The 23,129-nt window shown below is 49.0% G+C and overlaps 1 protein-coding gene across 1 annotated transcript in view; it reads right to left on the reverse strand.

Annotated features, from left to right (window-relative positions):
- The window catches only part of Kcnk1 (potassium two pore domain channel subfamily K member 1), a 37,285-nt gene extending 14,393 nt beyond the window's left edge, over positions 1-22,892 (reverse strand). Inside the window, exon 1 of the mRNA XM_059263798.1 lies at positions 22,406-22,892. Within this exon, the coding sequence (XP_059119781.1) occupies positions 22,406-22,760 (355 nt within the window). The 5' untranslated portion in view covers positions 22,761-22,892. The remainder of the gene's footprint in view (positions 1-22,405) is intronic.
- Positions 22,893-23,129: the final 237 nt, after the last annotated feature.

Consider the following 23,129-nt stretch of genomic DNA (forward strand, 5'->3'; position numbering starts at 1 on the left):
AACCACCTACATACTCCACTCTACTCTCTGCACACAGTTTAATTCCCACCACATCTTTTAAGATACCATCCTCTGAGTGATGACTAGAGATTACTAAAACAGACCCTGAGAGTAACTAATAAAGAGGAACTCTAGGCTGGAGAGATGGCTCAGTGGTTAAGAGCACCGACTGCTTTTCCAGAGGTCCTGAGTTCAATTCCCACCAACCACATGGTGGCTCACAATCACCTTAATGAGATCTGGTGCCCTTTTCTGGCCTGCAGGGACACATGCAGGCAGAATACTGTGTACACAATAAATAAATAAATCTTTAAAAAAAAAAAAAGAGGAACTCTGAACTGTCTTAAAATTAATCACACAGGCTGGCAGGTGAAAAAAATAAAGGCATTTAATCAGCTGCAGGTGAAGTCAACAGAAAAGACTGTTTATGTGGAAACTTTGATTTAATTCCTTTACAGCTGACCACCAGGGACACCGCACCCCATTTTCCTGTTTAAGGTACAAACTTTCAGGACTGTTGAGCCCAGTCAGCCCAGAATGAACAGCTGATGACTCTCCTCTATGAACCACTCTTGTGTGCAGTGCTGACATCTCCTCCATGCAGGGCCCCACCCTCTGACCAATAGCCAGCGGAGCTTGGGTTTCTTTCTCTTTCCAAAGGCTGTGAAGATGCTCTAGGGGCTGGGGAGAACGCTCAGCCACTGAAGTGTTTGCCACGGAAGCATTAGGACCTGAATTCAACCCCCAGCGCCCACACAGGTCCACCAGAAAACAGGCACTGGGGAGGCTGACAGGTGGATCCTTGGGGCTTGCTGGCCACCCACCTGCTCCCTGCCATGGTGCTCCCTTGCTTCATCAGAGGCCTAAAGCAAGGCCAGTGGACCACTAAAACAAAATAGGCCTCTCTTCCTTGTAAGCTGATTGTCTCAAGTACTTTGAGACAGTAACGGAAGACAAGAGGCACCAGAAGGAACAACATCTTTTCTTCCAATTAGAAAGGACTCTTTAGCTGAAGGTGAGCAAATGGGATCTGTATTTCCTCCCATGAACTCTTTTCTCACCCTGGCTACCTGGGACAGTGTCATCTCCCTAAAATGTGCCATTCTGTGTGGAAATACTTTTCTCTCATGTGGTGGACTGGCATGCTTAGTAAACTCATGAACTTTTCCCGGATTAATCGGCCCATCGCGGTGGGGCTGTGTCTCAGCCACACACTTATGTGTGTTTTCCTGTCCCTCCTTTTGGTGACTCGTGTGGGACTTTCTGAGACATTCCACTTGCCCCAGAGGAACCAGAAGACGCTGGCCCCAAGCCAGGCATCTTGATGCAGGACCTCTGCACACCATGTCTCCACTACCAGAGTGCCCCTTGCTTGTTCACACACATGGCTGGCTTGCTCACCCACTTTAAGATTTGGCCAAAGTCAACACAGAGAATGTAAAATATGTAAAATCCCTACGTCACCCCCTGCCCCCCCCCCCGTGTGACCCTTGTATCACCTTCACCTCCTTATTCCAGCTTCTTTCAAATGCTTACTTTATATGAAATTTTTTTTCACTTGCTTACTTTGATTGTGGTTATTCTTCTGTTTTAAAATGTATGTTCCAGGCAAGAATGTCTGTTCTGATGGCTTTAGGGTGCCTCTCAGTGCCCCAAAGCCCTCCTGGTGCCAAGCAATACTTTATGCTAGCGTGCTAGTATGAGTCAAATTGAGTTTCATTTGTGGGGTGCTTAGTATCGATTGTCAACTTGGCAGGATCTAGGATCACCTAGGAGACAAACCTCTGGCCACATCTCTGAGGAAGGGAACTGAGGAGGGAAAACCCACATTGAATATAGGCAGCATCATTCCACGGGCTGGGGTCCTGGGCCAAATGAAAAGGAGGAAGTAAGCTGGGCACCAGCACTCATCTCTCTGCTTCCTGGCTGTGGACACAATGTGACCACCTGCCTCATGTCCCTGTCGCCATGCCTTCCCCGCCATGATGGACTGCACCCCCAAACTGTGAGCCAGTGTAAACCCTCCCTTAAACTGTTTTTGTAAGGTATTTGATCACAGCAGTGAGAAAAGTAACTAATACAATTAGGCAGAAGTAAATTTTATACATTAGTTGCTAACAAAAAACCTCAACTATTAGTTTGATGACCCAGGGATGTGTTATTAACTTGCCATGTGTAAACTCACAATGTCAGACTGCAGGGTTATAATATCCTACCGGCTTAAACCCTCTGTCTTCGCTCAATCAACCAAAAGCACAAAACACAACAAAAATGATGACCTTGGTGGGAAGCTGTAGGTTTCCCTCAGGTGAGGGTGTGTCTTCTGTTTATACCTACATTCAAAAAAAATAATTTATTTCTATTTAATGTATATGAGTGGTTGCCTGCATGTATGTATCTGGAGCATGTGTGTGCAGCCCTATTTCCATATTCTTAACCCAAGAAGCAGAGATCGACTCGCAGGGGTGATCTCAAAACATCTAAGTGACTTGAATGCACAATAAATACAGTTTCCCTATAGTTAAGCTGATTTGTTTTCTGGATGTATTATGTTTATTATACCCCAGGACTGTTGCTATACAACAGGCAAACTATACATACAATATTTACATGCAAATTATTATCATTTTCCATTCTCAAACTGATAATCATTACCCACAGATACTGAAGTAGCTCCTGGAAAGGAAATGCAATGTGGATGCTAACTGACCTTAGCTACCATGAGAATCTCACGTTTAAGGTTGACCAAACAATGACAGAGGCACCAGGAACTGCTTGTATCTCAACAGTCTTTGATCTTTCTGAGTTGATCCAAGGGGACAAACAAGCCTCGTGTACCAACCAGGGTCACAATGCACCCATTGAGTTTGGAAACAAACAATTATTTCTTTGACTATTGTTCTTTTTAAAGTTATTTATTTATTTATTTATTTATTTATTTATTTATTTATTTATTGTGTTTTTCTGTCTCTGTCTCTGTGTGTGTATGTAGGTGTGTGTGCGCGCACGTGCGCGCACGTGTAGGTGAGGACAACTTTCAGGAGTCAGTTTTCCTTGTCCATCATGTGGGCAGGCCTTGAGAATTGACCTCAGGTCATCACGCTTGGCAGCAAATGCCTTTACCCACTGAACCATCTCACTGGCCCTTTGACAATTGTTCTGTCTGGACAAAACACACACTCTGTGCTCCTCAGCCTTTCTGTGTGTGTACTGGGTAGGTTTCTCTGTTGCTGTGATAAAACTCATGACCCACAGCAACTTGGGGAGGCAGGCATGGGTTTATTTGGCTTGCAGATTCCAGTCCATCACCTATGGAAACTAAGGCAGGAACCTGGAGGCAAGAACTGACTCCCCAATCAATCATTAACCAAGAAAACACTTTCCAACAGGCCAATCTTATGGAGGCAAATCCTAGGGTGACGTCCATTTCCTTTTCCCAGGTGACTCTTAGCTTGGGTCAAGTTGACAAAAACTAATGGGCATGGTGGGAGGCATTAGCAAACTGGACAGGTAGCCATTTCGGTTGCCCCAGCATTTCATGATGCGGTTTAAAGGAAGCATAGAACACAGCCCTTGTTAGCAAGTGTCCCTGGTGGGCACTCTGAGGCCAGAGGCTCTGCTGCATCACACCTCCTGGGTACAGCAACCCCAGGAGCCCAGGCTCTATTTCACACTGCTATTCTGTCTGTCAGCTGTTTTCCATGACAGCAAATAGTGATAGAAGCAACTTAGTGGGAGGAGAAAAGATTTGCTGTGGCTCAGTGTGTGTGTGTGTGTGTGTGTGTATGTGTGTGTGTGTGTGTGTGTGTGTGTGTGTGTGTGTGTGTGTTCCAATTGTCCCTGCTGCTTTGGGCCTGTGCATCACAGCAAAGTCACTGGGTAGAGCAGGCTGCTCACCTCGTGGACAGGAGGAGAGCGGGCTTGCCCTCTCTGCCTGCTCCCCTTCCATCTCAGAGTGTGCTTCTAGAATGTTCTTGCAGATCCTTATGTTGAGGGCTTCTTTCCCCAGAGTGGCACTTTGGGGAGGTGGTGGGGTGCTGAAGAGGTGGAGCCTCAGGGGCGACTTCCAGGTCGTGGGAAAGGGTGCCTTTAAAGAGGAGAGTGCCTCACTGGTTGAGTTTTCCAGTGTTCAATCCCCAGGGCCCACACTGAGAGAACCAGTCCCTAAAAGTTGTCTTCTGAGCCCCACACGCATGCCGCAGCATGTACCCCCCACCCAATAAACAAACAAACAAACAACAAACAAATGCAATTAGAAAACAAACAACTGTCAAAAAAAATAATTGTTACCAAAGCTCAACAGATGCATTTTAACCCTGATTGATACTAAGGCTTCTTTGTGCCCTTGGAATGTTCTAGACTCAAATCCACTTTGCTGACTCAGAGCCCCCAGCCCGTTGGGGCATATGCATTTGAGTCCTCACTGTCCTCTAATGTCTCACAGAAAACAAGCGTATCTTCTGGACTTAGCTTTCCCATCTACAGATCGGAATCACAAAATACTGCCCAACCTTCCACACACAGATGCTAGAGAACACGGAAGTCCTGGCGGCCAGAGCCACCTCTCACTGCACAGCCGTGGGAAGGTAAACACCCATTCTGTCCCTTCTTATCTTGGCTGCCTCTGCCACGCACCTGCTCACCTGTCCTTACAACTTCTCACCCCCCGTTAATAATAAATGGATCAATGGGCCCCCGCTTCCTGAGGACACCGATCTGTGCTAATGTCCCATTTCTTGCTCTCCTCCGGTACAGAACAGGGTTCCCTTCCTGAACTGCCAGCATTTCCTGTCCCCTCCTTTAAGACCTGCTACGCCCCAACCAGAAAAATCACTCGCTTACAAACAGAACGTGCCACACTAGAAATATTTAAAAATGGCTCCTTCTCAGGCTAATCCTAAACTCTGAATGACTGTGACATTTTACAGGTGATTAGTGGAGATTTTAGACAAATTAGAGCTATGATTTGACTTTTTTTTTTTTTCCTCGAGACAGGGTTTCTCTGTGTAGCTTTGCACCTCTCCTTGAACTCACTTGGTAGCCCAGGCTGGCCTCGAACTCACAGAGATTCGCCTGGCTCTGCCTCCCGAGTGCTGGGATTAAAGGCATGCGCCACCACTGCCCAGCTGTGATTTGACTTTTTAAGCAGGGAACACTCACTTGACACTAAGACTACAAATCACCTCTCAGAAAACTGGCCACGGAAGAACAATAATGCAGCCCAACAGTCCTGGACTCAGTGAGATTTCCCCATGTCCCAGATCCAGTGACATTTCTTGAAACTCTCAGACATGTGTATGGAGGTGCCAGCATTTCCCAAACACAGTATGTTAGTCTGGTTTATTTCGATGTGCTGACCTACATGGACACACCCTGAGGACAAGCTCCATGACACACTCTGACAGAACGTTCTTCTAAAAATACACACACACACAAGCACACATGGATGCACGCACACAGACTTCTGCGAGAGAATTTCTAGGAAGACAGTGGAGGTTCAGAGAGAGAGGGTATGCACCCACAGGCGTACCTACACACATACAAAGGACAGCTGGCTGCTGGAGAGATAACTCGGTAGTTAAGAGTGCTAGTCCCGCAGTCACAAGGACCAGAGTGCGGATCACTGCGCCCACATCACAAGCCAGGCATTCCCTGGATGCCTGCAATCCCATTTCTGAATGGCGTGGAGACAGAAGGGTCATCTGGGCTTGCTGGCTTTTGCTCTAGTCTAGACACAAGCTCCAGGGTCAGGAAGAGACTCTGCCTCAGAGGATTAGGTGGAGAGTGATGGAAGAGGGCACTGATGTCCTCCCTGGGCTCTGACCTCGAGCTCAGGCATGTTCACCTGCATACCCATATGTCCATATACACCCACATGCACATAAATAAATATAAACACAAAGAACACAGGGAATACACACACACACACACACACACACACACACACACACACACACAAAACCTTGTTTCATTCCTGTTGGCACTCATTAAATCCATCTAATATAGGACTAGGCTCTTTAAAAATATTTATTTATTCACTTTTATTCACTTATTCATTTATTCATTCACTCATTTGTGTGTGTGTGTGTGTGTGTGTGTACACCAGCATGATGTATGTGAGTGAGCATGCATGTCAAGGTGCACATAGATAGGCTATAAAATAACTCTGTATGGTCAGTTTTCTCCTTCTGCTTGACATGGGAAAGAGCTCATGTGTCAGGCCTGGGTGACCAGTGCCTGTACCCCTCACTGAGCCATCCTGCCTGCCCAGGACTAGGTTTCTAAAGCTCACAGTAGGAACTGCTGTTGCCTGAACACCACCTTCCCCTAACCCAAGTTCTTCAGGCACTCAGTGGCTGCTGCCCTACACTGAGCCAACAACACACAGAACTACAAAGGTAAGCTGAGCACCTGGGAAGACCCAGGAGCAGCCAAGACAGAGCTACAGGCAGACTGGAGACCAAGGAAGAGTCCACAGCCCTTCTGGGAATGGAGACGTTCTCCTGGATAGTGTCTTTAGTGAAATGATGGTTAAGCGCTGGGGCACGGGACTGGAGAAACGGCTCAGCTGTCAAGAAATGGCTGCTTTTCCACAGGACCAGGGTTCAATTCCCACCACCCAATGCTGCTTGAGGGCTGGTGTGCAGAAGAGAGACTCAGACCACCTGGAACTTGAGCTACGGGTGATTGTGAGTCTCCATCTTACGTTTTGAGTCGGGGTCTCTCACTGAAATGGGAGCTCACAGACTGATGAGACTAGTTTGCCAGCAAGCCCCAGGGATCCTCCTGTCTCCTCCTCAGATCTGGAACTACACACCATACCACCACACCCAACTCTTATGTGGCTGTGGGGATCCACACTCAGGCCTTCATGCTTTCACAACAGATACATTGCCCATTGAGCAGTCCTGATCTCTCCCGGCCACCATTTGTGACCTGCAAAGGAGGAGGAGGAACCCATCAGATTCTAAAAGCTCCCTCTCCCCACCACCATCATGTTTCCATGAGAACCTCAGCCTGATAAAGAATGGCCTCGCCTTCCACATGCCACTTCTGGTACAGAGCACAGGCCATGCTCAATTCCCTCTGCCTTTGAGTCTTGACTGCTGGCTGGCCTTGGCACCTGTCACTCAGGAGAGGCATCATGGGTGGAACCTAGCCAAGCCCTGACCCTTGGAGCCTTAGTTCTCCTATGGGCTAAGCAAACTTGAGGCACCCAGTGAGTAGCTCCCCTCACAGTCACACCCTGTCCTTCTCAGTACCACTTGCTTGGTGACAAAGGACTACAGTACGACATCTGCTAACCACTGTCCCGTCAGAGTTACTGCTTATAATACCAGATAAGAGAGACAGGCTAAGGTGGTTGAGACAACTCATGGCCGTCTTCTTTTCAAGAACACTGCACTGGTGTGGCCGCGAGAGCGTCATCGCCACAGACTTGGGGTGCAACGTTTAGCTGCCTCTGACTGATCAGTGAGCCGTGGGCAGTCCCAGGCTCACCACCTGACCTGCAGCATGAGCTCAGTGTCAAGTTTCTACGGTTCTCCAACTGCTTAGAGGTCATCTGACCAAGCAGACCACATCCTAGTGTCACACACTGGAGGTCAGAGTGTGTCTGAACTTGACAGAAACAGAGGGATATTTTAGGTTCGATGTCAGGTCTCTAGAGAGTTGAAAGTCTTAGCCAGATGGTGGCTCACGCTTGTAATATCAGCGCTCAGGAAGCTGAGGCAGAATTGTTACCAGTTCAAGGCCAGCTTGGGATATACAGCCAAACCTTGTCTCAAAAAGTACTACCCCTCCCCCGCAGCCCCACAAAGTCAACCAGGTCTGCTCAATCTCACTTTGCATTTTAAACACTTCTGTGGACCAGTCTGGTCATGAACTATGGAAATGTGTGCTTGTTGTACATGTTGGTTCAATATGATACTCATTTATTGAGTTCACGCTTTCTGAAGAAGCTGGCGGATCACAAATGTGAAGGTCACTGATGGGGGTTCGGCACAAGGCTGCGTGAATTCCACACCACTTCTGTGGAAGTGGGGCTGGACTTGCATTTGTGACATCGGGTGTCCTGAGAAACAGTGAAACTAACAAGTCATTAGAGAAAAGCCAGTCACTCTGTCTCTGAGTCTAGGTAAATACCTTGAACAGTGACACAATACAAAGAATTGTATTTAGAATACTCTGCTTCAGGGTGGCTCAGCTGGTGAAGGGCTTGCCACACAAGCATTGAGGACCTGAGTTCAATCCCCAGCGTCCACATAAAACAGCAACAATGTAGGAGTGGTGGCATATGTCTTCTCAGTGTAGGGGAGGTGGAGACATCAGGATGCCCGGGGCTTGTCTAGCTGAAATGTTGAACTCTGGGTCACTGAGAGACCCTGTCTTAAAAAACAAAGTGTAGAGTATTGAAGAAGACAGCCAACATCAACCTCTGACCTCCACTAGCACATGTACATAAATATGCATGCATATACACACATATACACATACGCACACACACACACACACACAAGCACACACACATATCAATATCCTTATGATACACAACTCCCTACCCCCCAAGAACAAGTATGTACTTAACCCAGACACACATAAAGAGTGCCATGTCTTTACAGATGGGAACAGCAGGGCTCACCTAAGAGCTGAATTGTCACTGGATTTTGTTATGATCTCACTAGACAGTTGAGATTTTACTAGGACAATTATGAGCATAGCAATTGGATGACTACCCATTGGACCCACACCAACTGTGTGCAAGTATCATCTGTGACTCATCCTGGAACATATACTAGTTTACACCCTTGAGAGCTTCCCCATCACCCCAGAGCTGGATGCATGAGAATCTGGGGTAGTGGATCAAACTTCCCACCAAGTCCTGCACAGAACATCCAGAGTACAGGTTTTGAATAGCCATGGTGGGGTGAGAGAATTCAGAACGAGGTAGTACGTTATTCTGTATTCCCTGCATCGTGCAGTCCCGAAGGAGGTGTACTCCTGTCTTCAGCAAACATGGAGGCTGCATTCAGCCCTTGTGCTATCAATAGTGACCTCAGAGGGGTGGCCCAGGACAAGCTCCCTCACCTATGGTTTCCTGGGGCCTGCACAACTAACCATCCTGGCACGAAGGAAGATATTCTAAAAATACACTGTGTCCTTCCCTTTGCCTATCGGACAATTAAGACAATGGACCCCAAGAGACGGGAATTTCCCCAGGAATCTCAGGCTGGCAAGAGGAAAAGGCTGAAGCCTGGTGCCAGCCAGGTGGAGAGTTTGTCTCCCAGGAAGAAATCTCGCACAGTTGTGACCGCCTGTCAGACCACCTGGAAGTACACACTGGGACCCAGACAGTGATAGATTAGCGATAGGGGAGACAACACTTGACCACATCTGCTCCACGGTGCATCCTCTGGCCCACTATTGAAGTCTAAACCACATGTCAGGACCCTAAAGATGGACTTGGGGGGTCACTGGTCACTAAATCTCCCTTTTTGTGTACTTTTCACTACTCCTTGTCTTTTTAATTGGCCTATTGAGGTCAAGTGGCCAAGCGTGGCTCATTGGGGAGCTGCCAGGGCCAAGTCTGTGACCCTAACAAATCCAGTGATGTCGTGATGTTCTGTTTACATTCACCCAGGACTCTCTAATGGAAGTTCTGCCCACAGTTCGGCTCCTCCATCCTGCCTCTCTGCCCTCACATCCGGGGCCTCTGAGCACGGCCTCTTCAGAGCAAGGCCCCTTGTTTAGTACTGCAGAAGCCAGGTTGGCCTGATTTAGCCTTTTCTATCCTTGGCTAGCATGTAGGCCAGGCTGCATGTCAGGTTAACGGCAAAGACTCCTGCTGCCCGTGACTCAAGGACCAGCCCTTCTTTACTCATGAGCATCTGGGTGCTACTGGCTGCTGTTGCTGCAGGTAGTTTTAAAATCTGAACTTGGGCAAGGCTGGCACTTTTACTTTCTGTGGACAGCCTCATGCCTGCCTCTGGACATGTGCACTGAGCGGATGTCCTTGACAAATCTTCCTTTTCAGCACCACCAGCCCAAGCTCACCCACATCAGTGGGTCTAACACCATTCCCTCCTCAAGACAGTACTCAGACCACTGCCATCCACATCAAATCCTATAGAGTCCCACCCACATTGCCAGGAGCCTCATATATCCTGCCTCTGCATCCTTTTCCCTCTGCGGAGAGTGCCATGGGGGCTCTCTGAGCTTACATGATTGTCCCTATACTGTGAACACAATAGAAAACACTCAACCCAGGAAATAGGCCTATGTGATCTAGATGGCGCAGTGAGCTCTGGAGAGACCATTGATTAAAGATGACCCAGCACCCACCCTTACCCCAGTCCCCAGCTGGATGCCTTCATACCTCCTGTCCCTGCATTTGGCCTCTCTAGGGTCCTTCATCATGTCTGAGCACAAAGATTACCTTAAATTAAGGCATGAAGGGCTGGGGATGTGGCTCAGTCAGCAGAGTGCTTGCCTGGTGTGTGAGGAGTCCTGAGTTCCATCCTCAGCACCCCACAAACTGAGTGTGTGGCTTGTGCCTGTGACCCCAGCACTCGGGAGGCAGAGGCAGGAGGAGCAGGAATCCAAGGTCACTCTTGGCTACAGGTTCAAGGCCAGCCTAGGACATCTGAAACCCTGTCTCAAAAAATACTAAATTAAACTAAATAAGTAATAATAATAAACCAAAATCAGTTCGTGACTCTTGCTCTTTGTGACATAAGGCTGGGCTTTTCTAGCAGGATTGACCCGACTGACTCATGATGATGTGACTTCACGGTGCCCTTCCCATGGTGAAGGATGACTCTGGTCTTGGCCAGTGACACTCAGAAGGGACAGGTCAGATGACAGAAGAGACTGCAGTCACAGACTGCACCACCCTGGAATGCAGCTAACAGCCTGTGCACAGCAGAGGACAAGTCCAAACAGTGCACAGACTTGTTCGGAGTGACCGGGAGAGGAGGCATCCTCAGGCCATCCTGCCTCAGCTCCCCTCTGCTGCCAGAAGAACAAGGACAGGTTCATGTTACCTTCCATGTGCGCCATGGCTAGACATTAGCTTTTTGGCCTACTCTTTACAGTTTTTCAGTCTCTTTTTGTCTTCTGGTTTTGGCTGCTAAGATTCAACTGCTTTGCCATGGCAGGAGGTGAGCTGGAGCAGTGTGGCTGACAGATGGCTCGTCCACACAGCACGCCCTTCCCTTCTACAGGGGACCCTGCCATCCCATGCCCACCAGGAGGCCCATCTGGTGGAGCTGGCTGCTTCACTGGTCCCTTTCGGTCCGGGTGGAGGGTGGATGGCGAAGGGGCCCTTCACTCAACTCCGGGCCTCCAGAAGCCAACTCAGCAGTGACATGTAGGCAGGCAGCTTGGGAACAGCCTCTCCTGTGTCTTTAATTAACTTAATCCACCTAGCCATGTTCTTTAAATAATTGAGTGCCTTGGTAACCGGTATTCAAACACTTGAAGAATTTTGGTTACAAGAATGCTGGAACCTTTTAATTTTGGTTTAAGATATTTCACTTCCCTGTTGTTATTCCCAAGCTGAGGCTGCACCAGAAAGAGTGGGTAGGGAACAAGAAAGTGAGCCTAAGGGGTGGAAGGCAGCAGTTTTCAGAAGAGAGTCCTTCCAAACCCTGGAAGGGTCAAATGCAATGGCCTCTGGAAGGGGGAGTGAGTGGGGCTCAGTGGTAGAGTGCTTGCCTAGTGTATGTGATGTGAGGTCCTGGGTTCAGCCCCCCCCCCCCCGGTACTGCAAGAGGAGAAGAGGGCAGGGGAAGTGGAAAGGAGGGGTGGAGGGGAAGAGAAAGACTCACAGAGAGAAAGAGAGGGAGTGGGAGGAGGAGAAAGAAGAGATGGGGAGAAAGAAAGAGGAAAACAAAAGATAGAAGGTACAGGAGAGAGAAAGGGAGGGAGAAGGAGGGAGGGAGAAAGAAGGAGAGAGAGAGAGAGAGAGAGAGAGAGAGAGAGAGAGAGAGAGAGAGAGAGAGGGAGAGGGGGAGAGAGAGGGGGAGAGAGAGGGAGGGGAGAGAGAGAGAGGAAGGGAGAGAGCAGAGACACAGAAATGAGATAGATGGAAAGAAAGGAGAGAAAGAGGCAGAAAGGAATGATTAGGAGAAAGGAGAGAGAGACAAGAGAGAAGATAAGGGAAATAAAAAGAGAAAGAGGAGAGACAAAATGGAGAAAGGGGAGGGAGGGAGGGAGGGAGGGAGGGAGAGAGGGAGGGAGGGGGAGAGAGGGGGAGAGAGGGAGAGAGAGAGAGAGAGAGAGAGAGAGAGAGAGAGAGAGAGAGAGAGAGAGAGAGAGAGAGGATGCACAAGTAAGCAAGCCCTGGTTGCCTTCACTGTCACTAGGGCATTTGTCTGAAAGCTGGAGATGTTTTCCTGTCCACTGAAAATCATAAGACAGTGATCACATGTTTATCTGACAACTCTACCCTCTAAAATGGTTGACTCTATTGGGAAAACAAAAACAAAAACCTTCATGTTTGTATTTTGGCTCCTAAAAGCAAGCCACCTAGATAGGCCCCATGGTACCTTTCATGTTATCCACTAAAAATTGTGCTGAACGTATTTATTTCTTAGCATTCTGTCAGCTGTGTGCACGTCACATTTTATAACATACATTTTATGAGCTATCAAACATTAAGTACCCCCTGTTGAATCTATAAAAATACAACGTTCTATTTCTTCAGCTTCTTGCATAGCTTTATACACTATTAAATTAGAAACAGAGGCAAAGTTTAGATACTCTTCATTAGCACAGCAATTGAAGTATTTAAAACTACTTAGAAGCTGTCCATCATGGCAGCAACTTACCCTGAAGAGTCAGTCACACACTCCATCTGAACTCTCTCTCTTCCTCCTCTTCCTCCTCCTTGTCTATTTCCCCTCAATGGTGAAAGTCAAATCCATTTCTCAAAAGCCATGCCAGATAACTGGGAACCACAGCAGGCAGTCTCCCACACTTCAAAGGGTAACCCTCACTGTACCCCCCATCATAGTTGAATCTACTTGACGCAGCCCATCCTACAAGGACCCCAAGTTCAATGGTCTATGGCTGGATGCCAGGCCTTATCCCAGTCAGTGTTATCATCATTCTCCTCTGTCCTTTTAGATTTTCTAGGGAAAATCTTTTAGAACATGTCACCCGTTCCCTCAAAATCCACCAGGGCTCCCCACCGCACTCAGAGCAAGCAAGGATGGTCCTGCAATCTGTCTCTCTCCTGATCCTGGAGCCTCACTTGGCCCTGCTTATAATGGTTGTTTGGTCATGCTACCAAGTGCAGGCAGACAGCTAAACATCTGGGAAGGGTATGAAGCAGGGTTAGGCTGAAAAGACAAAACCTTGGCAGAACCCACTGGTAAGAGGACCTGAGTCCTGTGTGCCATGCCCAGAACCACCTCTAAAAGGACCTGAGTCCTGTGTGCCATGCTCAGAACCCACCAGTAAGAGGACTTGAGTTCTGTGTGCCATGCTCAGAAACGTATAACCTCTTTCAGCTGCACTACAAATCTAACCAGAGTCATAAGAAACTTTAAGAGACTCCAACAGAACAAGAAGAATGTAGAGGCAGTGAAAGTATCAATACAGATGATGCATCGTAATTGGAGCCGCCAACCTTGTCTCCACAGAACAACCCCACACTTTTCTTCTTTTTGAGACAGTGTCTTATGTAGCCCAGACTGACCCCAGACTCACCAAATTCCTCTTGCCTCTGCCTCCTGAGTGCTGGAATTATAGGCGTACACCAGCACACTAAGTTTGTGCAGTGCTGAGGACTGAACCCAGGACTTTGCGCATGCTAGGCAAGCACTCTACCAACTGATCCGCATCTCAGGTGTGACCCATTGGCTGCATTCAGAGACTGTCTGAGAGGCCTTGTGTGAGTTTGCCTTTCTCTCCACTGAATTCACCAGCTGACCCAGTGGCTGAATCTGCAGAGCTGTGTCGCTCACTCTTCTCATTGCTACGGCAGAGTACATGGCTAAAGCAGCTGAAGAAAGGGTCCACTTGGGCTCAGTGTGTGGGAGCAGACCATCACGGCGGGAAGGCATGGCAATAGTGTGAGGTCATAGTGCATCCCTGGTCAGGAAGCAGAGGGATGCATGCTGGTGCCCAGCTCACCTTCTCCTTTTTATTCAGTCTAGGATTTCAGCCCATGGGATGGTGCCACCCACGTTTAGGGTGTGTCTTCCCATCTCAATTAACCCCGTCTAGAAACTCCCTTACAGACACGCCCAGAGACTTGTCTCCTAGGTGACTCCAGATGTGATGCTGACAATCCTAACCATCAAAGGAGCATTCTGAGGGCAGGCCTTTAATGTGCATCCCTGTAGACCAGGTAACTAGGAAGCACAAACTGCCCAGGGTCCAGCAGATGACAGCAAAGCAAACTGCAAAGCATGGCTAATGTCCACCCGGAGCCAGTTGACCTCGTCAACATAGCGAGAGTCGGTTTTGCAAGTTAAAGCACAGCAGCGCGGTAACACTAGAAAATAGCGGAAAAGCTTGCCAGCCCAATTCCCCACCCTGAGAGAATCCCACAGCCCTCTCAGGAGCATATACATACAACCTGAAGCTCCCCTCTCCCCTGGCCCTTCTGTAGACCTCCGGTCAGGGTCACATCCCAGCAGCAGCCTACTGACTAAGTGGCCACCAACTGCAAGGACACGGTCTTAGAATCAACGGGGGAGGTCAGAGCCTAGCTGAGTCCAGGACAGAGGAGAGGTGTAGGAGAGCAGAGGACTCCAACACCGTGTGCTCGCTGAGGGAGGCCACCTTCACCTCCTCCTGGACACAGACCATGTAAACCTTGCTTCCATGCTGCAAGGGTCTGACTGTAATTGTTGTGACAACTGACTCTGATTGTCAACTTGATAGGATCTAAAATGCCCTGGGAGACAAACCTCTGAGCATGTCTGTGCAAGAGTTAGACTGGTTAACTGAGATGGGAAAATCCCCCCTGAATGTCCAAACAGCATCCCATGGGCTGGGGTAGTGGAGGGCACCACGAGGAGAAAGCAGATAAACACCAGCAGCCGTCTCTCGGTACTTCCTCACTACAGACACCGTGTGACCAGCTGTCTCACGTTCCTACTGTCAGACCTTTCCAGAAGACTGTGTGTCCTCGGACACTGAGTCAAAAGAAACCTGTCTTTCCTTAACTCACCTCGGTCGGATACTTTGCTGCAGCAATGGGAAAAGCCACTGATGCAGTGGCCATTTATGAGTGCCACTTGAAAATAAAATCCAGCAGACTGCCACTCTCCCCATGCCAAGGGGAACATCTGGGGTCAACTGTGTGTCTGTCCCTGAAGCCAGCCTTGTGCTGGGAGTTGCCTCGTGAAATATTTTATTTTGGAATAGGTCAAAAGAACTGACTGAGGGTAACTCTACCAGCTCTGGCCTGAAGAGCGTCAACTGTGTCCTGCAGATTACAGACCCTCTCCCCAACACCACAGTCCAAGTTGCAGACACTCTCCCTTTCCACACAGTGTCCTGAGGGCCTCATTGTTCTCACTGGGTTAACAGCACAGCACGGGGGAAGATTCTATTCCTAACATAACTCAAAGTTCTGTTATTAAAAGCAAAGGCGCAGTTTCTTGAAATCCACGGCCATTTGGTTGTAACAGTATGTTCCAAGTTCTATAAATAGGCACGAGAACAGCAAGTTTTGAGATTAAGGGTAAAAAAACTCTGAGATATTGAGATACTGAAGATCTTATGTAGTACAAACGAGGTGGGCTTATATAATTAAGCATAAACATTTGTTCTCCTCTACCAATGCTGGCTAGAAGCTCTCACAGAATTTCTTATATACTCGTGTGTGTGAGGGTGTGTGTGTATGTGTGCACCTCTGTGCAAGTGCATGCCCATGGGGCACAGAGGCCGGAGGAGGATGTCAAATGTCCTACTCTTTCCTGAGACAGGTCTCTTACTGAACCTGAGGCTGGGCTGACAAACATCGAGTACCAGAGGTCTTCCTGGCTCTGCCTCCTGCAGAGCTGAGGGTGACGGTGTGGGCTACTGATTTGAGTGCTGGAGGCCTGAATTCAGGTCCTCATGCTTGCACAGCAAGACCCCCATCCCCAATCGCACACTGTTCTTAAATAGGAATATGTTGAAGTGTGTTTTTTGGCTCAAGGGCATCCGTATCTATATTTGGCTCTGCAAGAGTGATGTCCCGTTTGAGTACAGTGCACAGGGCTTACAAGAGCGAAGATTTAGAAAAAAAAACTGTTTCTGTTTTCTTTTCTCTGCTTTCCTTCCACAGTGCCAGGATTATAGGTGTGATTCCCACGCCCTGGAAACTTCTGTTTCTTCTGTTCCTGTGTCTGACCCCTCCCACCTCTCTCTTTCTCTCTCTCTCTCAAAACAAAACAAAAACAAAAACAAAAACAAACAAACAAAAACCCCAAAGACCCTGCTTCTTTGCTAGGGTTTCAACTGCACAAGAACACAGACTGATGCTCTAAAACAGAAATTTACTTTCTACTTCATCACAGCCCCAAAGGCTGGATAGTTCACCATCAAGGTGCTAGCAGGTTGAGCTTTTTCTGAGGTTTCTCTGGCTGGCAGGTGCCACTTTCTGGCTGGATCCTCATTTTCCACTTACCACTCTTTCCAGTCCCCTATCTCTACACCCAGGCCCTGCTGGAGGTTTCCAAGTTAGGACTTGAGCACAGGAGCTTGTGGTAGACACAGTGAGGCCTGTAACAACCTTGAGCAGCCACTGGCTAAGAGAGATTGAGCTCCTCATCAAGATAAAGCCAGGTCGCTATAGCTGGGAGCTAAGCAGAGGCATCAGCCCGTTGGTTTTCAGTCCCCACCTCTGTACCGTGAGATGGTGCTAGGAGAGTGATGAGTGTCCACAGCCCGGAGCACTCTTTAGATTTCACTTTAGTTTCGTGGGTTGTGATCTGTCTGTCTTTCCACCGCCTGTCTCCTGCGATTTCCTGCAGCTGTGCCTCCCCACTTTAGTTCCCGTGGGCTCACAAAACCACACAATCCAATGGATGAAAACTGAGACCTGGGCTGGCAAGATGGCTCAGCAGTTAAGAGCCCGTCCTGTTCTTGCAGAGGACCCAAGTTCACTCCCCAGCACCCGTGTCAAGCAGAGGGGTCACACAACCACCTAGAACTCCTGCTCCAGACAATCACACACCCTCTTCTGGCCTCTGGTGACACCTGCATTCATGTGTACATAATTATAAACAAACATATACATCATTTAAAATAAATCCAAAAAAGAAAAACAGAAACCAACAGGTTCTCCAGAAGAGCCAAAGCTTACACTCTGCCTCCAGGGATTACAGCCCCACACTGGCTGATAGAGACTTCCTTATTGATTTTTTGCTTTCATTCTTGTTCTAGATCGAACATATACTGTCCTTTGATTTGGTCTGGTTTTGCTGGGACAGGATCTGATGTAGCTGAGGCTAGCCCTACACTCCTGATCCTCTATTTCTGAAGTGCTGGGATGACCAGCATGTACCACAATGGTCTGTGCTCATGTTTGATAAATAACCCCAGTGTGAAGCACGGCTTTGTTGCCCTTCAGAAAGAATGGGGCTGTGTCACAGACTTTGTGACATCCTACAATAACTATTGGTTTCCCAGCAGGCTTGCTGGGGGTCAGTGTCTTAGAGGTGGCATCTAGTTTAACAGCCCCAGGAGATATGCAGAGCCCGGTTCCAGCTGTCTTATGGCAAGGGAGCAAAGGCAAAGGGGAACTCACAGAGCTCACAGACTCTCAGGGCTCCTTCCAGAACATTCCTAACAGGTGTCTGGAACTTGCTCTGTAAAGACTTAGAGAACAGCTGGTTTAGGGTGTGTGGCCCGATGGTTTCCACGACAACCATTCAACTCCTCCAGACCGCAGCCATAAGGAACACAGAGGTGACAGGTGTGGCTGAGGTCAATAGACTTCTTACACACTATGGAAAAGAGATTGGCGTCAACTTTTATTGTGTTGGGAAAACTTAACTTCTGCTATTTTCCCTTATTGTTTGAAAAGATGAAGACCATGGTTCAGGACTCCTGAAGCTGTGGGTGTAGCTTATATATCAGGTGCTAATGGTCCATGTCTGTCATAGACGTTTCACAAACACTGCCTAAGGGTAATGATGCATTTTCCCTACTGACAACAGTTCTAAAACTGAGGATCAGGCACCACCCCTCTATTACCTGATCCCACCCCTTTAAAAAAAAAAAAACACCAGTGCTCAGGTGGTTGCTCCCCTGACTAATGCAACGCCCAGGTCACAATAACCCAAACAATTCTTTCTTCTTGGACACTTCTTTTGTTTTGATTTGTGTGTGTGTGTGTGTGTGTGTGTGTGAGAGAGAGAGAGAGAGAGAGAGAGAGAGAGAGAGAGAGAGAGAGAGAGAGAGTCAGTCTTACTCTGTAGTCCAAGCTGACTATGAACTCTCAGCAATCCTTCTGCCTCAGCTCCTCTAGTACTGGGAATATAAACGTGAGCCACCGCACCTGGCTTTCCTGGCTTTAGACGAGTGAAGTGTTAAAGCTTTTCTTCACAAGCAGGCAAAGGCACCCATCTGCAGATAGCAGAACAGACTCTCATGTGGACCACACATTGCTGAAGAAACGAAAGGCAGAGACATCATACACACTGTCTGAAGCCAAACACTGCATTTACCAGACATCCATCATCATGCTGTGGCCATGCCTGCAGCGGTGCAAGAGAAAGCAAGCCCATAGTCCACCAGCAGCATACACTGCTCTTAGGAATGAACGGCAGCTAAGCCTGGTGTGCAGGCCTTCCACCCCAGCTACCCCAGAAGTTGAGACAAGTCGATTTCAAGTTCAAGGCCTGCCTGCCTGGGCTACAGAGAGAGCCTGAGCAGCCTAGAGAGATTCCATCTCAAAAAAAAAAAAAAAAATGTGCGAAAAGGTCCAGAGATGCGGCTTAGTGCTTCCCTAACAAATGTGAGGCCTGCCTGGGGTTTAAGACCCAGCAGTACAACAAAACAAAACAATGACAAACGGAAGAGAGTGAGGGAAGGTGGGAGAGAGAACTCAGAATGAATGACATGGCTGAAAGTGACAGACACACTAGCAGAGTTATCTCTTACTCCCCGAGAACCCAAATGTTATTTCTTGTATTGAAGGTGCATAAGGCTGCATTATAGAAAGTGCATGGGGCTGCGGTACAGAAGGTGCATGGGGCTGTGATACAGAAGGTGCATGGGGCTGCAGTATAGAAGGTGCATGGGGCTGCAGTTTAGAAGGTGCATGGGGCTTCAGTTTAGAACGTGCATGGGGCTGCAGTATAGAAGGTGCATGGGGCTGTGATATAGAAGGTGCATGGGGCTGCGGTACAGAAGGTGCATGGGGCTGCAGTATAAAAGGTGCATGGGGCTGCAGTATAAAAGGTGCATGGGTGCTGTGGCCTCTTTCCCTTGTGTGCCTCCCTTTCCTCGGAAAAGCCTGGCACAGGTACACCCTTTCTCTGCTCTCACGCGGCTTCCAATGCTGTTCTGAAGTCTCAAGTTGAAACAAGGTTGATAACATTTGGGGCTGTTCCACCACATATGTAGAAAGAGCAGAGTGGGAAGGCTATTGCTCTGTTCTGTTCAGTCTTCTCCCAGAGTAGGCCTGCTCTGAAGGAACCCTCATTCCAGGAGAGCCCACCCTATACACAGAAGGTGGAAATGTCCATATGCATTGCTGCCGTGGTGCTTAAGTGGACAGAAAGTAAGTGTGCATGCCTCTCCGTGTCTGGTGTCTCAGCCAAGAGCCTTGCAGTGAGGGAAAGCAACCATCTTGCTTCCTCTACCAGGCGTTCATTCCTTTAAGGATAACATGGTGCCCTGTGATTACTGAAGCCTTCCATCCAAGCACTAACCAGGCCCCACCCTGCTTAGCTTCCAAGAAGAGGCGCATTCAGAGTATGGCAGTGAGGAATTAGGCTATCCTGAAACTTCTTCTAAATGGACCAGGAAGACGTCACCCATTTCCTTCCATCGATGAAAGTTGGTGCCGGGAGGGCGAGCAGACTCCGATAAAAGCACTTGTTAGCCTATGCTACAAAAAATGGCAGCCAGCAAGGGCATCTCTATGGGTTTTACTATTGTTCTGACTCACTCGGAAGTGAGAGACAAGGTCTCACCCACTACCTAATCTAAACTAGCCTCAAAATCCCAGTAATCCACCTGCCTCAGTTTCCCTAGTGCCGAGACTAGAAATATATACCACCAAGCCCAGCAGAAAGGCAGCTTTGTGAAGCCTATCATTACCATGCCAGACAAGAGTTTACTGTTAAAGGCACGTGACTAATTCCTGCCTGAGACAGGGGTAACTCTGGTGCGTCAGAGCTCCTGCTTCTCTTGCAGAAAACCTATCAGCTTTAATCTTAGCGCTGTCTGTATTTCTGCCACAAAAGCATTTTGGAAACCATAAGGGCTATCAAATGTGTCTTCTGATGGCATCAGCTCAAAACCGAGAGAGGAGGGACTTTGCCTCACAGTAGTGTGTTCATAAAGAGATCTCACTGATCAGCTGGTTTTACAAACCAAGAGTCTCCCCTTTTGTCTGGCTTATCCCTAAATGCCCCTTGCTCTCATTTCTTAAATGAACCCTTGTTTCACCTCCAGAGTTCAGACTTTCTTTCTCAGGAATGACAATGCAATCCGAATACCAATAATCAAGCACACACACACACACACACACACACACACACACACACACACACACAACTAGTCCAGGTGTTGTAATGCTTCCTAATCATAGGGGACGTGTTGCACATTAAATAGACAAATACTTCCCAGAAGAAAGAGTCTGACCTAGTTTTTGACATATAATTCAGGGTACATAGGATACCCCGATTATACAAGAACACTACCTGCAAACCCCACCCAGGAAAAGCATACTTTCTTTTCCTTATGGCACTTCTTATCCTTGCCCTGTTCCCAGGCCCCATAAGAGCAGTCTTCATTTTCAAACTGCTCACCCAACATTGTGCGCCAGTTGTGAACTTTCTGTAAATATGCATGTCTATGGAGAATGAGGGATTTACACTCTGGCACCAACAGAATTCAAAAAGACCTGACTGACTCACCTGAGGAACTGGGTGATGTTGAGATAAAACTTGGACTGTGGGCAGCAGGGGAGGAGCAGACTTTCCTTTGGAAAGTGAGCCAACAGGTTTGTCTTGTTTGGGCATCCGTTTAACACAGTTTTAAAATACCACAATACAGTCCAGCACTCTCCCCAGGTTTGTAGAGAGTGTGGTAACTCATCCCTGATTTCTGAACAATAAATTTACCTGATCTGGCTGGAGAGCGTGTGTTTACTCATTATTGGGTCATTAATAAAATAATTTACTGGCCACAGCCCAAAGGAGGTTGCGAAGGAAGGGCCAGCTGGAGAGGCAGGGGAGGGTGAAGGAAGGGCTGGAGTAACCCAGGTGATGTTGATTCACTTGGAAAGGTGGGGCAGGGGCATAACACGCTGTTCCTGGCAAGAACTCTCAAGGCCCAGATTCCAGAGTGTCCCTGGGCACTGTGTGACCTTGTGCCTGCCAAAAGGGACCATTTCAAAGATTGGATCTCATGCCTAAGAAGGGACAGTACCGAGGCCCTTTAACAGCCCCTCCAGCAGTCCATGCACCTAGTCATGTCCTCGGTAGCCTGCATGCATGGCTAGCCACCACTGACAAAACCTGGCCTTTCTTCCTCTAGTCTAACTGGTGCTCCCCGGGGCATGTATGTTCAGCTGGATTTCTAAGCCTCCTGCAAAAGGTGGAGCCTCAAAGTTAAGTGGGGAGCGGAACACACCTGAAGTTGAAGTGATTGCTGAGTCAGGAAGCCCCACAGTGTGGGGTCCAGGTCAAGTCAAACCCCCTTCCCCACTCCCAACATCCTCCTACTCTGAAACCCCATAGGCCTGTCTGCTCAGAGGTCACCTGCAAAAAGCACAGTGATGTCACCACTGTCCCCAAAACAGATCCAAAGAAGCTGAAATAGGTCTACAGTAGGGAAGTGGGTGTCCCCATCACAAAGGTGACCCATCCAAGTGTCCTTACTAGATTCCTCAGCCTGGGGTCTCTAGGATGGAGCCAGCAGGGGGACGAACACTCCTTGAACACTCTCAGTCACCCTAGCCCTGCTGCTCAGTTTCCAGGACAGGATGTCAGGGACCCACCCGCCCCATCAACTCAGGGTCCCCCGCAAGTAGGGAGCAGCGAATGAGGCCCCTGCAGCAGCTAGGTCCAGGGTGTTAGAGACTACTCCCGAAGAGTTACAGCTGCAACACCCACGTAGTGCTCCGAGGTCACCTCGCTGGCTGCCACTGCGGGCCACCGCAGGATGCGCCCAGGGGAGGCCTGGGGTCGCCGGGGACAGCGCAAGGTGGCAGCAGTGGCCCTACCTGTGGTGGAGAGCACCGTGCTGGCGAAGAAGAGCGCCGAGGTGAAGTCCCAGTTCCAATTGCCAGAGGCGTTGCTGAGCACCGACACTCCATAATTGCTGGCCTCCAGCACGCGGCCCAGGAACTGCTCCAGCTGCGGCTCCGACAGACACTCGTGCTCCTCCAGGAAGCGCCGCTTCAGCTTGCGCAGCTCCTGGCGCAGCAGGTCCTCGTAAGGCAGCTCCACGGACGAGAAGACCACGGCGCCGAACACCAGGTAGAGCAGGTAGCCCAGCACCAGGAAGCCGAAGCACCAGGCCGAGCGGTGCCGCTCCACCAGGCGCACGCACGAGCTGCCGGCCAGGGACTGCAGCATCTTCCCGGCGCCCGCGGCCCCGCGCCTCCCGCCGGCCGCCGCTCCCTTTCCTGGTTCCCTGCAAATAGAAGAGGCCAGATGATGTGGCGGTGACGTGGTTGCCGGCTCAGGTAGCGGAGCCGGCAGAGCGCGCGCACCCACTTGGCGGGAGCTGTTAACTGCCCCGCGCCCCCTACCTGGCTTCCTAAACCGGAAAGTGCAGTTTTGGTGGCGCTAGACTCTGGCCTGAGGCTGCCTGGCTCGCTCTTCCCCTCCCCAGTGCAGGCAGCAGGCACTGAGCCCTGTGTGTGTGTGAGTGTGAGTGTGTGTGTGTGTGTGTGTGTGTGTGTGTGTGTTCTGAGCAACAGTGCTTGTCCACCCAGGCCCTAT

This window comes from Peromyscus eremicus, chromosome 5 (genome assembly GCF_949786415.1).
Source record: "Peromyscus eremicus chromosome 5, PerEre_H2_v1, whole genome shotgun sequence".
NCBI classification, from domain to species: Eukaryota; Metazoa; Chordata; class Mammalia; order Rodentia; family Cricetidae; genus Peromyscus; species Peromyscus eremicus.